Source organism: Dipodomys spectabilis, unplaced genomic scaffold (assembly GCF_019054845.1).
Source record: "Dipodomys spectabilis isolate Male_0828 unplaced genomic scaffold, ASM1905484v1 ptg000145l, whole genome shotgun sequence".
Taxonomy (NCBI): Eukaryota; Metazoa; Chordata; class Mammalia; order Rodentia; family Heteromyidae; genus Dipodomys; species Dipodomys spectabilis.
The window spans coordinates 16,507,228-16,522,702 of record NW_024870822.1 but is presented as its reverse complement, the minus strand read 5'-3'; the positions used below and the strand labels follow the sequence as shown (position 1 = coordinate 16,522,702).

At 47.5% G+C, this 15,475-nt stretch overlaps 1 protein-coding gene across 3 annotated transcripts in view; it reads right to left on the bottom strand.

Moving 5' to 3' along the window:
* The window catches only part of Ptpn5 (protein tyrosine phosphatase non-receptor type 5), a 65,047-nt gene that overhangs the window by 12,643 nt on the left and 36,929 nt on the right, over positions 1-15,475 (bottom strand). For all 3 annotated transcript variants that reach the window (XM_042691512.1, XM_042691510.1, XM_042691511.1), the window contains 6 exons: positions 5,258-5,451; positions 4,609-4,716; positions 4,304-4,387; positions 3,592-3,833; positions 2,288-2,477; positions 145-229 (listed from right to left, as the gene is read on the bottom strand). In XM_042691512.1, coding sequence (XP_042547446.1) covers positions 145-229; positions 2,288-2,477; positions 3,592-3,833; positions 4,304-4,387; positions 4,609-4,716; positions 5,258-5,451 — 903 coding nt within the window. The remainder of the gene's footprint in view (positions 1-144; positions 230-2,287; positions 2,478-3,591; positions 3,834-4,303; positions 4,388-4,608; positions 4,717-5,257; positions 5,452-15,475) is intronic.

Genomic DNA, 15,475 nt, shown 5'->3' with positions numbered 1-15,475 from the left:
TGTCCCTTTCCTGCTTTTCCCTTCTCTTCCCATGATGCATGTCCTGTCATCCTTGGAGGCACAGCTCTAGACTTAAGGTCTTACCAGGTAAGAGATAGTGCCTTCCCCTCCCTCCTTCCTGGGACTTTGGGGAGTAGTACTCACTGGGTAGGATGGTTTTGTACCGGTTCTTTCGCACTAGTCCAGGGATGTCATATTCTTTTGGATCCACAAAGTTCATGGGGATTTCCTGCCAGAGGAGAACATGGGTGGGTGGGGGGGGAGTGTAAGCAGCTTACTTACTCTCAGACATGTCCAAATCTAGGGGCTAAGTGCCCTGATTTCCAGTACAGTGGTTGGCTTGAGCACATGCATTTGTTCAACCAATGTTTACTCTTAAATGAGCTGGCACCCATGAGAATTGACACTAGTGCCTGACACATGTCTAAGTATAATAAATGCTACCATTATTCTTTGCTGTGGGCCAGCTTGGTATAGAGCAGCACTTAATGAATGAAAAGGAAAGAATAAGATAAAAAAAAAGTGACCTCGCTAATCACTGCCTTCTTCCCTGCTCTGTGTGCATCTGCCAGTCCAGGTGACTTTGCTGATCTGTGTTCCTTCCCTGGGCATGTGTGTCTCATGAACTGAGTTCATGCTGTGGTCTCATTCATGGAATAACTCCCACCTCACCCTTGTCTGCAATATCCTGTCTAAAAGAAAGACTACTGCCTGAGAACCCTTTCCTCCTCTTCCAGGCCTCCCTCTTCACCTCCCAACAACTCTGGTAAAAGTGACCCACGCGCCTACCTCAAAGTCTTTATGGACTTGGCCTCTTTTTTTTCTCCCAGTTATGTCTGTCTTTTCCCTGTGGTTGACTTGCCATTCTCAGTCCTGCCTCCAGGTCTGAGCTCATGGCATTCTCTTGGTCCGTCTCCACCTCTCTAAGTTGTCCCCATTGCTTAAAGCCAGCCCCCCAGCTCCATTTTCCTCCAGATGCCTGTGAGGGTGACCTCCCAGTACCACTTGCCTCTGTACTCTTTTCCAGTCTGCACAGTGTAGCAGTCAACCGCACACAGTTTCATATCAACTTTTGAACACACTCTAAGGACTTTGTAAAATGCAGCTCATAATACCAAGACTTGTAAAAATCAAAAGAAGGAAACAGGAAAAGCACACGCACAGCACCGCGCGTGCAGTGGGTGAGCAATGCTGTGCTCCTTCCTCTCTGGCAACATGTAGGCTATCTTCTGAACAGAAAAGGACGAGGAGGATGCCAGCTGTTTCTTCGAGGGGAGATGATGGTGGAGCTTGGAGCAGGAGCTGAGGCTGGGGTGGTGGAAGAAGGCTTACCAGAGGCATTGGGTGGGGAATGATGGGAGAAAGGTACAGGAAGACAGAGGCACAGTGGGACTGGCAGTCCTTGCAGGGGTTGGAGAATTGAGCAGAAGGTTGGGAGAAGGCTGGTGCTAGGCCAACTCAGGTTGAGTGGGTCAATTTCTCCTGTAAGCAATGCCAAGTTCTGGAGAGCTTAGAGTCTGGTTTGAGGGGACTGGTGGGTGAGTTCACCTGATTGGTGAACTAGCTTAAAGAAAATGCTTAAGCTGAGGTCTAAAAGTCCTCCTCTCAGCCCCTTATGCCAAGAAAGAACTATGGGCGCACCCCTATGAGGCAAGGCCAGCACTGCCCTAGATGATAGAGAGCTCAGTATCAAGAGACTCACTGTTGCTATACATCGCTGAGCCTCACTTCAAACCTACCTTGTTATGGAAATACAGGTGACAGAGATCTATATCTTAGTTTTTTAACTGGCTGAGCACTCAGGCAGGGGAATAAGGAGATTATTTATCGGGCTTCACTTCAACAGGAGGCAGCCAGTGGTGGTTGCGGGAGCTTCACGAGGGTTGAGACCTAAGCTGGACTCAGCGGTGGGGAGGAGGGGAGGTGAATGGAGAGCCGTCAAGAGGATGATGTAGTTGGCAATGTTGCAGAGGAGGATGGGAGGTCAGGACAGTGAGAAGACCTGGCTTGCTTTGCCTCTCAGACCACAGTCCTAGAAATCCCACTGTACACTAATCGCCTACTAGGTACCCTACACACACGATCTGTGTTTAATCCTTGCAAGAACCCTATCATTTTCGTCCCATTTTCCAATGAGGAAATAGAGGTTCAAAGGGGAAGAGTTCACCCAAGATGGGCAGGAGAGGTGATAATGAGGTCTACACCAGACAGGAGCCTGACAGGCTCACAGCCTTATGAGCTGTGAGAACCATCCACTCATAGCAGGGTGACTGGCTAGGGGACTCACAAAGAACTCCGCTTGTAGTAGGAAGGGGTCCAGGGCCTTCTCATGCAGCTCCTCAGCTTGGAGGACACGGGAGGCACTGAGCAGGTACTCGTGGGCCGACTCCTCACGTGGAGACACGAGGTGGCCGAAGCCCTCCTCGTTGCAGCCTGGAGTGCACATGTCCAGGGTCAGGGAGACATTAGAACCCCTCCTGGAAGGACAAGGGAAGATGAATTGAGTCTCTAGCAGGAAAAGCCTTCATCTGGGGCCCTCAGGTATGGAGAGAGGAGGGAGGATGGTCAGAGGAGAACAGAGTGGGCTCCAGGAAGAGGAGTAGGCGTCTGACAAGAGGACCCTATCCTGAGGAACATGAGACTCAGCTTCCGAGGTGAGGGCTCACATCCTTGTCTCTTGCTTTCTACAGTGGGGCTTTGGGGCCCCAGTTCCAGAACTCCATCTAAAACATCCCCAAGAGGGTCCTCCCCTGGAATCACATATGTCTGCTGGCAGCCCGTGGGGGACATACCTACTGAGGGCAGAGACAGGGCTTTAGTCAGAGAGAATGGCCCCAGATTTCTGCAACCCAGTTCTGAGCTCAGCAATCCTGAGCGAAAGCTGCCACTGGGTCAAGGACATCTCATCCAAGGGCAAATAAGAACCTCAGCTGCCAGGGAAGGAGGATTCCCAGGGGTAGCAAGGATGGCCATATTGGATGAACTCTACTATGCTGTCTAAAACCAGAGAACAGGAACGGCCTTCCCACATAGAAAGGGGAATTGCCTTGCCACAAGGCAAGGACCAGTATTGCCAAGGCTCTCATCCACTTGGTGGGTACAAAGGTTTTCTTACTCCCCATCAACTACTCTTTCTATGACATCATGTAGGCACCCACAAACCCTGTGAGATCCACAAAAGCTCTTGGAAGAAGGTATTTATACCTCCCATGGAAGACCATGAAACACTCAAAAAGCAACATTCTGTGGTCAAAAGACTCTGGGAAATGCTACATACCATCTCCAGACATGAAAAAAGTCCTGCAGTAAGGAAATGGACCCAAGCTTTACAGAGCAAGGAGAGTCTGTAAGTGTGCAAATGCACACACTTATAACATGACTGTAGTAACAGTTGTTTTTTTTTTTTAGCATTCATCTTAGGGTACATTGATCTACATGAATCGCCTGAAAAGCCCAAATATCCACACTGGCTAAGCTATGAGGCTAGTTTGATCCTGGCTATCAGAACTCAGAGTCCAGCAGCTAACCCTTCTGGCTGGGAGTGGAGAGCTGAGAGCCCCATCGTACCCACCCCTCCTCCACCCCTCCCACCTCTCCTGCAGACCCATGGATTTGACGGTCAGTGAGGCAGGGTCCGCCTCAGGTTTGATGTCCATCACACAGTCGAACACAGGTGTCTCGGGCACAGGGTCCAGGTCCAAGAAGTCATCCTCAACCTTCTCCTCCATCCACTCTGAGTAGGTGAAGGAGGGCTGGCGGCTCACTGACTGGCGTCTGTCCTCTGGTGGCAGTGGGGTGGGTGGTTCTGGGGGGGGCTTTAGGAGATGCCACACCTGGTTGGGAACATAGGGCATTTTGGGCCTGGGACCAAAGGGCTGTCCCCTGGATTCCTGGGGAGCCATGGGCTTGAGCCCTCTGCCTTGCAAGTATCTACAGCAACTGCTCTTTTGGGAACTGTCTACCAGGTGCCACTGTGTGCCTAGAGAGCAGGTTCCATGCTCCCACCCTTCCTCCCTGTTCCTCCTTCCACAAACCCTCAGTTTCTTGTGGACTCTGCTTCTGGGTGGGACCTGGTGTTCCCTCCCTCCCACAGTCTTGGCCACTTTCCCTAGCCCAGATCCCCGTAAACCAATTTTTAGAAAGGAGACTTTCACTCTAGGCTGCATGTTCTGGCGTAAGGAGATAGATACCTATCTTTGCCCTACTCAGATTCCAGGTTATTCAGCTTGTAGGTCATCTGGTGGGGAGGAGATCTCAAGAAAGAAGAAGAAGGAACTGAGTGTGGGGTTAGGAGGTGTCTTACCAGTGTGGTACCGAGGACCAGGCCCACAGACAGAGAGACAAGCAGCAGACTGGGGACCCCCCAAGTCCCAGCGTCCAGCCAGGCCTGGAGAACATCAGACACGTGAATCAGGCAGAGAACCCATGTATTTCAATACCAACAAAACAGAGACTCTGGAAGCTGCAGCTTTGCTCTGGGCAAGGAACATGCAGACAGACTTCAGGGACACAGAAGCATCCTGAACTAAGAGAAGCCCCATGGAGAGGTTGGGGAGGGTAGGACTGGAGGCCCCCCCCTTTACCCTGGGACTCCCCAAACTTACTCACCTCAGGTTCCAGCTGGTTCAGGAGTGTGAGCGAAGAGGAGATAAAGTCTGTGGCATTCTGCAGCCAGGTGTGGCCATGGCCGCTGAGCCAGAGCACCCCACAGGCAAGCTGGGGCAGTCAGGGGAGCAGGCTGAGTTCAGAGCCCCCCAGGCTCTTTGCTCCCATATTTCTCTGCAGAGTTCACTTTCAGTTCCCAACCCAGAGGCCCTAAGGAGGCTCCTGAACCTCTCAGGTCCAGAATGGGTGACTGAGGGAAATGTCCAGGACCTATGTATCCAGAAGAGGCCTCAGGACTCTTTCTGGAGAAAAGCTGGCTAAAGGCAACAAAGACTTTCCCCGAGGGAGATCCCACGCATATAAAAGAGTAAAAGGGAACTTTCCCAGAAATCAAAGGTTAGGAACTCTGTGCTCCTGGTGAGACCTCAGGTTAGGGAGAGTAGGGTATGAGGAGCTGGGCTATGAAGGTGTAGCTCAAAATCCCAGCCTACCCCTTACACCCATCTTGAGGACTTAAGACTCACTAAGGACCACAAGAAGGTCCCCTTCATCCTTCCATCTTCCCAGACGGCCATCTTTGGAAGGAAGTAGAAGGCCGTGTCCCTCAACCCACCCTCTCTCCAGGCCTGCCTGAGGCCTGTGACATTCTTACCAGGAACTGAGTGGCAGCAAACAGGCACAGGCTGCTCCTTATGGTGAGGGAGTGGCTCCCGCCTGGAGGTGGTGGCTTCTGAGCTGGCTCTGAGGGTGGTGAGGGTAGTGGGGGCGGTGGCATCTCTCTCTGCTTGTCAGGGAGTTCTTCGGCCTTGTCCAGCCCTTCCATCACGACCGGCTGCTTGGGGAAACCTGTGGAAGGTGGGACATGCGGGCCATGACTCTGAGTCCTGCTCCTGCACAGGGCTCTGCCGACCCACGGCGGATGGAAGGTTTCTTCTGGGGTTGCTGTGGCTTCTTCTCAATCCGGGATCAGCCAGCGTGGCTCCACTTCCAGCAGTCACCCTCGATTAGCAAAGCAATATTCACCTACCTTCGTCAGACTGAGCTAAGTGTGGGTGGACAAATTATTTCTCTTTTATTTCTCCAGTAACAGAGTTAAAATGGCAGGAGGTTTTTTTTTTCCAGAGCTAATATCGTTGTATTTACGCAGCTTCATTCTTTTCCATTTCTTAAAAGGAAACAAAAACAACCACCTCGAACTCAATTAGAAAAAGCAAGAGGAAAAAAATAATAAAAGAAAAAGAAAAAGGGTATATCCAGGCTGTGACCCTGAAAACCCCACCTACGCCTGCCTGGGAATTTTGTGTGTGTGTGTGTGTGTGTGTGTGTGTGTGTGTGTGTGTGTGTGTCTTTCTTGATCTGTGCTCCAACTGAGGTGGGAGGCCGGACTTTGGAGAGGATCAGGGTCGTGTGTCTTGCCTACCTCTAGACCCCTCCACACACTGAGAGTGGGGTGGGGAACGGTCAGGTGATATGGAAGAAAAGTCTGGTGTAGGAGGATTGGTCAGATTCTGGGATCCAGTGTAGGTTTATCTTTAGTTGGATGTGATTTCTGGAGTCTGTCTCTGTCTCTGTCTCTCTCTGTGTCTGTGTCTGTGTCTCTGTGTCTCTGTCTGTCTCTGTCTCTGTTTCTCTCTTGGTCTCTCTGACTGTCAGTCTGTCTCTGTCTGTCTGTCTGTCTCCTTTCTTTCTCTCTGGACCTCAGATTCCCCACCTAGAAAATTGGAGTTTGGTACACCCCTGGTTTTCTTACTGTGCCTCGCAGTTTCTTTTTTTTTTTTTTTTTCTGGAGCAGTAGGGGTTGTCACCAAGTGCTCCAAGTCTCTCTGCCTCTGCATCAAGTGCAGAAGCTCTGCTCTTCCGCTGAAATTATTCAACAAGAGTTTCATTACTAACACACTGAAATACCATTGGCTGAGACTTGAGCCCCTGGCTATGGTGGAGGATTCCAGGGGCGGCCACCTTGGCGAGCTTCAGATGTTGAAGCACCCCACCCTGACTCAGGTCTAAGTTTATCACCAAGAAGAGAGGGACCAACAAAATGGATGCATTAGCTGGATGCCAGTGGCTCATGCCTATAACCTTAGCTACTCAGGAAGCTGAGATCTAAGGATCACGGTTCAAAGCCAGCCTGGGCAGGAAAGTCCATGAGACTCTTTATCTGCAATTAACCACCAAAACGCTGGAAGAGGGGCTGTGGCTCCACTAGTAGGATCAATGCCCAGGCCCTGAGTTCAAGCCTAAGGACTGGTGTGTGCACACATACAAATCAATGTATATAGACTGAGAGTTGGAATAGGTCTGTCTACACATTACTGTGCCTATAGGACAATGGACCTCTTTTCTGGTTAGGTAGTGACAGAACCATCTGAGGCTAACATACCTATGTGTGCATGCACTTGCTTATTCACTGGACAAACATCTTAGGAAAAGCTAGGTAGGCCTCCTCAGCTGGGGATAGAAGATGGTGGCCAGAACTGACTCCAACACAAGGAGGGGGAAACGATGCAACAAAACACATGCGCTCTTGGAAGCCAAGACTGAATACACGTTCCCCCAGCCTCCATCTAATCAGGAGCCACATCCCTATTCCTCAGCAGAGATGAAGGACTCAATCACAGGGACACTTGCAGGCTTGTTCTCCCAGGCAGGGCAGCCAATCATAGGACTCCCTGCAGCACATGTCCACTCCTCGACCAATCAGATCAGGAACGTATCCTAGGGGAGGAGGCACCAGATCAGAGAGAGAGAGAGAGAGAGAGAGAGAGAGAGAGAGAGAGAGAGAGAGAGAGAGAGAGAGAGAGAGAGGGAGGGAGGGAGGGAGGGAGGGAGGGAGGAAGGGAGGGAGGGGGAGGCAATTGTCACCTGGCTCTGGAACTGTTCCCTGCACAAGGAGTTAGTTTCACTGTTTCTTTTGCTTTCAAATCAACTTTCTCTGTCCGCTTTAAACACTTTACTGACCTTTAATTCTTTAATCGGCAGAGAAAATGAACCCAAACTCTAGACAGTATCACATTTACTGAGCCTATTACATGGCTTACATCAGCAGTGTGGTGCGGGAAGCCTGGTCCTAGAGACATTTGTATTAGTAGCATGGCCCCTTTCTCAGCTGCTGATCCTGGCTGGCTCCCACATGCTGTGTTCCAACCCTACCCTTATAGCTCATCAGGTGAGCCTGTCCAATGAATTTTTCAAACGTTATTCTCTCTATCTGGAACATCCACCTAACAGACTGTTCGCCTCCCCTGCCTCCCCCATACTTTACCAGTGTTGCTCCTGTTTACCTTGCAGGTCTCAATCAGATGTGGCCTGAAGGAGGTGCTATTCCTTCATATCATTAGCAGCAACAATACTCCTTGGCATGTGTAGACTCTATTCTGAGTGCTTTAACATGTGTTGCTACTTACTTTTCACAGTACCCCTATGAAGTTTGTTCTTTTATCATCCCCATTTAATGGGGATGAAGAAAAGGAGGTATAGAGTGGTTAAGAGATCTTCCCAAGGTCAACTCTTTGGTACCTGGCAGAGACAGGTTCAGTTTGAGGTAGTCAGATGGGCCCCAGGTTACATTATTTTCAATGTAGTTTGTAAAATGACTTGTGAAATGTCAGCTCTTTTAATTGCCTGGAAGTCAAAGAAGGAGTGGTATTGGTTTTGCTCATCGCAGTTATCTACAGTATTTAGTACACATCTTAGCAATTAAGTCTGCAATAATTATTTGCTAAATAGGTACACAATGGACAATGAGATTCTTTTACCCGTGTTCTTACCTAATAAAGGGGAGTAAGAATACATACTTAAGGGGAGTAAGAATATATACTTAAAAAGTTGTCATGAAGACTTTAATATTTTTCCATGCTAGGGATCTAACAGAGGCAGGCAAGCACTATTACTTAGCTATATTCCCAGCCTGAAGACTGTAGATACTACAGATAAAACACTTGGAATGGCTCTTGACATTTTAGTATGCACACAATAAATGATAGATTATAAGCCTTGCCTTCAAATGACTCTTAGTTTTATGAGAAAAACAGACCAATAAATATTTGTTTAGAGGATAATGCATTAAGTGATTCAACTAAGAACTAGTGGAATCTAAGAGGGCTGTACCGTCCAGTTACTAACCATGGAGGAAGTTAGCTCAGTTCCTGGAACAAGGTGAGAAAGGAAAACTGCTTTCCAAGATCGATCATGTAGGAAGCCAAGAGTTTCTACCATTGATGAATAGTCATTGGATTTCTTGAGGTAAAGCTAAGTGTGGAAGGATACAGGCCTGGAGTAACCTGGCTTCTATGCCTAAGCTTGCTGTGGACCTTGGGCTATCCTTTTTCTTTCTTGGCCCATTTCCTTATCTATAAAACGAGGGTCTTAGCTGCACACTGGTGGCTTAGGCCTGTAATCCTAGCTACTCAGGAGGCTGAGATCTGAGGATCATGGTTCAAAGCCAGCTTGGGCAGGAATGTCCCTGAGACTCTTGTTTCCAATTAACCACCAGAAAACCGGAAGTGATGCTGTGGCTCAAGTGGCAGAGCACTAGGCTTGAGCTGAAGAGATGAGGGACAGTGCCCAGGCCCAGAGTTCAAGACCCACGACCAACCAAAAAAAAAAAAAAAAGAGGGTCTTGCATAAGAACTTAGCTCTTCTTAGATGTTTATGCCACCTTTAGAGGGGAAAGACCATCAAGCTCACATGGACTTTAATGCTTTCTTTTAAAATTCATGGGCATTCTGTATACTCTACTATGGTATATCAACACCCATTTTGATATTGAGATGTTTCTCCCTTCATTCCCAAAGCTCTGTGTCAGGTTTATGCTCCAAAAAGATGTGTGACATTTATCTTGTGGCTTTGCCCTCAGGGATACACGCACCCCAGTCTGAGAAGCATGGAAGTTGCCTGCAATTTATCATGCAGCCATTATAAGTCACTATGTTGATGAATATTTAATACTGTGGAAAGAAATTTTGCAATATGGAGTAAGATAGGCAAGGTAATAATACAGTATGATTTCACTGGCATGGCTCAGGAGGTAGAGTGTCAGCAAATGAGCAAATGTGTCAGATCAATAGTTTGAATCCTGGTCTTTGCCAAAAAGAAAAAAAATCATGGGAGTATAACTTTGCTTATAAAAGGTACCTGATGTGAGACAGGAGGTTCTTATGCACCTGTAGAGTGGGGGTGGGGCACCTTTTCCCTGCCAGGGGCCATTTGGTGTGATGTTAGCTAGTATTGACATTTATGTTGCTATGCAGAAAGCCCTTAGATTCATTGGATTTTGAGTTCCACATGCAGTTGCCTGGGCAGATGGGCTCGTGAGCCTCATATGATCTGCTGGCCAGACATTGTCCATCCTGCTGTACAGCTGGGTGTACAATTCTATAGTATATGAAAGACTATAAGCCAGGTATTAACAATGGTTTTTTTTGAGGGAGGGTGAGAAAGAGGTGATTTTATTTACACATTCTAAATTTCCTCCAACAAATATGTAGATATATGTACATGTATGTAAATATATGTAGATATATGTAGAATATATACATATTTGTGGTAAGTTTTTTTTTTAAAGTTAAGTGTTCTGAGTTCAGGTATCAGGAAGCCTACTTAGTATGCTCAGATGTAGGCTTTGACCCTACCTGTCCTATTCAAATGTATGGGGTGTGGCATAGTTCTTCAGATTCTGCAGAGCTCTGTGAGACTCACCCAGCAGAACAGCTGCTCAGAAGGCAAGTCCCTTTGAGAAGGTGGGATCATAACTTTTGTGTATGAGAGTGAAAGGTAACTTGCCGTATACATTATAGGGGGCCCAGTATGTAGATCTCAGGGACAAAGGGAAGAACAACATTTTTTCTTAAAAAAATTACTTATGCTGGGTGCCCGTGGCTCATGCCTGTAATCCTAGCTACTCAGGAGGCTGAGATCTGAGGATCATGGTTCAAAGCCAGCTGGGGCGGGAAAGTCCGTGAGTCTCTTATCTCCAATAAACCACTAGAAAACTGGAAGTGACGCTGTGACTCAAGCGGTAGAGTGCTCTCCTTGAGCTGAAGAGAACAGGGACAGCACCTGAGCCCAGAAGTCAAGCCCATGACCAACAAAATACAAACAAACAAAAATTACTTGTCATTTGGCAACCTTTGGGGGCCTGATGAACCCAATTGCTAGGTGTTTACTGGGGAACAGGTGGAGATGTACATCATCAGAGTAGGGTTTACTTACTTTTTTTTTCTGAATATAGACAGGATATATTTTTACTCAGGAAGTCACACTTTCCAATATATGCTATATTCTGCAAATAATTTTAGGCGATTCCATGGATCTCAGTTAAAAAGCAAAATACAACAACTCCTGTTCTCAGGATGGGCCATGGGAGTCTATCATAGAAAATGGTGGAAGCTGCAAAGGTGGAGAACTGGGCTAGGAACTTGTCTCTTTGGATTCAGTCTCTTCTCATTCTCATACATGAATCCAACACACATTTACTGAATGCCAATATGAGAAGCACCGGGAACACAAGGATTCACTCTTATGCCATCCAAGTAGTATTTTCTATGTGCTTGATTTGCCAAGCACCAAGTCAGGCTCTGGGAATTCAGCAGTGGACTATTTTAATAGACTGTCTGTATGGATTACCAGGGTCCTGGGCCCATTTGTCTTCTTGGTCTTTGTCCTTCTGGAGATGATGTCAGCTCTTCTTCCCCTGCCCTCCTTTCTGTTCACTTATCTTGTTGTAGAAATAATAATACCACTTCACTGGGCTGGCTGTTCCATTCCCAAAGTGCTTCTTACTTGCACACAGTTGCATTTGCGTCTCTCGGCAGCTCTATGAGGTAGACATTGTCATCATCAACCCCATTTTGTCAGTGAGAGGCGGATGCTTGTGTCAAGGACTGGTTTTTCAATAGTTCACAGTGAGGTAGTTGCCTTGCCAAGCATGAAGCCCTGACTCAGAGGCTGCTTGCTGACAAGTGATTTAATATTGGGCTCCTCATGGGCTTGTATCTCATGCAGGGAGATTTTCCAGGCCTGGAAATCGAGGCTTAGAGAGGTTAAGTGGCTTGACCAAGTAAGCGAGGACTTGCAATCTGAATCCAGGGCTTCCAGATACCAAGTAATGGCTCCATTTTGTCATACAGCTTCTCAGGAAAAGGATATCAGGGCGAAGGTAGGAAGGATGGTAAGAACTTAGGAGGGAGGAGGCCCTAGATCTGCAGGAATCTTGAATTGTAATTAGTTGCTTTGGGGTGATGATACAGGTTTTGTGCCTGATGTTTACTTGATGAATCCTCAGAGGTTCAGTGGTATGGAGAGAAGGAAGGAATGAAGGAAGGAAGGAAGGAGGAAGGAAGGGATGGAAGGAAGGAAATTAAGTCATACCTCTCTGTGAGACATGAATTCAGTGTCCTAGGCCAAAGCTCCAGGGATTGTGGATAAGGGAAGCAAGCTAAGGGTCTTCAGGTATCATCAGCTAGAGCACATAGGAACACTATGATCCCTTTGTGTTACCCAGTTCCAAAATCTCACCTCTAAACTCTGCAGCTACTGTGCCCGAGGGCTGGTGCTGCCTGAGCTTGAGAACTGTGGCTGCCTGTCAGCTGGTGACTCATCCCTGAGCTCCTGGCAGCAGCAGCCCAGCGGAACTAGAGAGGAAGGCTGGCTCAGTCTGTTCTTATTTACATGGGGAAGGAGGCTCTGTCCCATTCAGCTTTTCTTCTTACCCAAGCTGGCCAGGAGTGACCTCCCAGACAAGCCGACACAGTCACAGGGGATCCTGCTCAACAGAATATCATACTCAGTCATACTTAGTCATGCCTGGGCTTTCAGAATCACCAATTTGTCAGAGAATGACTGATAAACCCTGAAGGATATCTGAGCCAGCTTGCTAACTTCTCAGATGGAGAAACTGAGGGCCAGAGAGGACCCCTGGCTTGCCCAAGATCAAAAGCCAGCCAATGGAAGAATTTGGAGTCTGGCTACCATAACAAGTACTCTTGGCTAAGACATTTGAATGTTTACCACATGCTACGTGTGCTTTGCATGCATTAAGATGCTCAATCCTTACAACAATCCAGGAAATGCAAGTGTGCTCTCACTTTACAGATGAGGACAAGGAGGCATAGGGAAATTAAGTCACTTGGCTGAGGTCCATGAATAACAGGTAGAGAATAGTACTAGATCCGAGGCATTCTGCCTTTCAAAACCCAGCCAACATATTAGAGGAGACTACCTCTCTGAGCCAAATCCAGACCTCCCACTTCTTGTAGTAGCTCAGGTTTGAGAACTCTCCACTCCTTATCTATCCAGATGACAGGCTCACCCCATATCCTATAACTGTGTCCAAAATGCTACCATTGGAACGTGTCTCCTTATTGTAGGATTGCTGGCCCTCTCTCCTTGTGAGGATGGAAGGAAGAGTTGGAGGGATAAGGTTAACTTCAGGCAATTGCTAACAGTTTCTACCTACGGAAGGTTAACAAGATGGATTGCACTCCATTATGCTCCCACTTTGTCCACTCTGAGCCAGGCACATCGTGAGCCTCATGCTGTTCAATGTCCACAGCCATGCTGTGATTGATATTTCTATCCACCTTGTATACATGGCGTCATAGAGACACAGAGTGGTTAAGTGATGTGCTCAGGATCACAGAGCCAGGAAATGAAGGGCCTGGAATATGAATCTAGGTCAATGGCTCTCTGTATTTAATGATCTTCCTTTTGTTCCACAGGAAGGCCTGGAAGCCCACAAGAAGGATGGACCACATTAAATGGCCTTGTGCAGAAGTTTTTCTTGGGTAGTCCCTAAATGTCAGAGGAACTGAGAAGGGCCAGAAGGTGGGAAGGTCTTAGCATTCAGTCCTAATTAGCTTTGGAGGTCAGCTACTACAGCAAGCACTATCAGCTAACAGCACTGCTTTAGGACCTTAGAGAGAGAGAGAGCATGACCTTGTAGGGCACGGCTGTGGTCTCTGCCCTCACTGGGAGAGGCTAGAATGGCAAAGCCCTATTTGGGGGTGTGCAGCAGGCAAACTGGGAGTATGATGGCATGTGATGGGAGAGGGAGGAGTCCTCATCTGTATTTGTATTAGGCCAATGTCTGAACATCTGCTCTTTGCCTAGCTCTTTGGTAGGCTCATCTCCTGCCTCAAGATGTTCTGTGTTCACTACCTTACACATGTAACTGTAACCCCTCTGCACATCACCCTGACAATAAAATTAAATAAAAAAGATGTTCTGTGTCTCCACTCCAGCATTGGCAAGCAGGATTCCTTAAGAGTGGGCACTGCCCAGGTTGAAATCTGTATCGTCTCTCTCTCTCTCTCTCTCTCTCTATCTGTCTGTCTGTCTGTCTGTCTATCTATCTATCTATCTATCTATCTATCTATCTATCTATCTATCTATCCATCTATCCATCCATCCATCTTTTTCCACCCAGAAAAGGCAAACAGACAGTACTGGTTTCCCTCTATCCCACTAATCTTGCTAACTAAAGAGCAACAGAACCAAGAGAACAGACTAAGAGAACCACAGAAAGGGAGATAAAACAACAAGGACCTGAGAAGAAAGAGCGGTGAGAGCATGAATCTATTTTGGATGGTAAGCTGGCATTTTTAGCTATCTCTGCATTGCCCAAGCAGGCAAGAGGAGGTGGAGAAGAGAAACAGATTTTGAGCATGAGAGGGTTCTAGAGTACATGGATGCTCACTGCTTCTCAGTCACGTGGACTGGGCAAGTTGCTTAGCCTCTCTGTAACATCATTCCTGTGGTGATCTTAAAATATATACATGCAGGGAATTCCAAGGGGACACAGACTGGAGGGGGACATGAAGGGAAGAAGCTTTGAAGAAGAGAATGTGGTAGAAATGATGTTACAAGACTGAGAAGCTAGGCTACAAAAGTTGATGCAGCACTCTCTGGTGTTTTGTTTTTAGGAAATCTGGTTTCCCTTAGGCTGTGTGATGAAGAAAGGAGACTTCAGTGACTGCAAGTATTGCTTCATTCAATGTTTGTGACTACTGTCTGATTTAGGCAACAGGACCATTCTTTTAAAGACAGGAAAACAGGACAGGAAAACAGGACAGGAAAACAGGAGGGTGATCAGAAGTGATTTGCCCAAGGTCATCAAAGCTCATGGATAGGAGAGCCAGGACACATGCTCAGGCAGACTTGGCTCTGGGTAAACTTTCCTCTTAGCCAGATTCTGAGCTGTCCACCCCAGATTGGGTCTACATTGCTTCTCTAGGATAGAGAGGACAAGGACTAACTCAGAGTGAAGGGGAGAATAAGGCTCTCCCTCTGGAATAGACCACCACAAGGTAGGGTGGGTTCTTCTGAAAGGGGAAGATAGAAAAGCAGCACTGGGACCCCAGCAGGGTGCCTGCAGCTTAATTCTGCAGTGGGAGTGGGACTGACTGATATTTATAGGCATTAGAGAGGCTGTGCTATGGAAAGCAGCATACTGAAAAACAAGAATAGAACTGGGTCTGGAAGTTTGAGGTAGGCTAGTTCTAGCCCTAAAAGTATCCTGGGGCTCTTCTTGTCCCTACAAGTGGCTTTGTTTCCAAGCAGGGAGCTTCTTGGAGTGGCCTGCAGCCCAAAGAGTTGGAGTTTTACTTATGGAGGTCATAAACTTCCTGTCTGACATTGGGTAAGTGACAATCTCACTGAACTTCAGTTTGTCCTCTGGAAAACAGATGTACTAAAACTTATCTCACAAGACTTTGAGGATGAAGTAAAATACACAAAATGCATAGCCTGGTGCCCGACATACGGGGAATGTTCTAATGATGGCTAGAGAGGAGGTGAGGTAGGGGGGAGAAAAGGGAGCCTGAGGCAGGCAGTGCTAAGGATTTCCTTTTCTTCTTCCAGGTGAGCCCCTAGG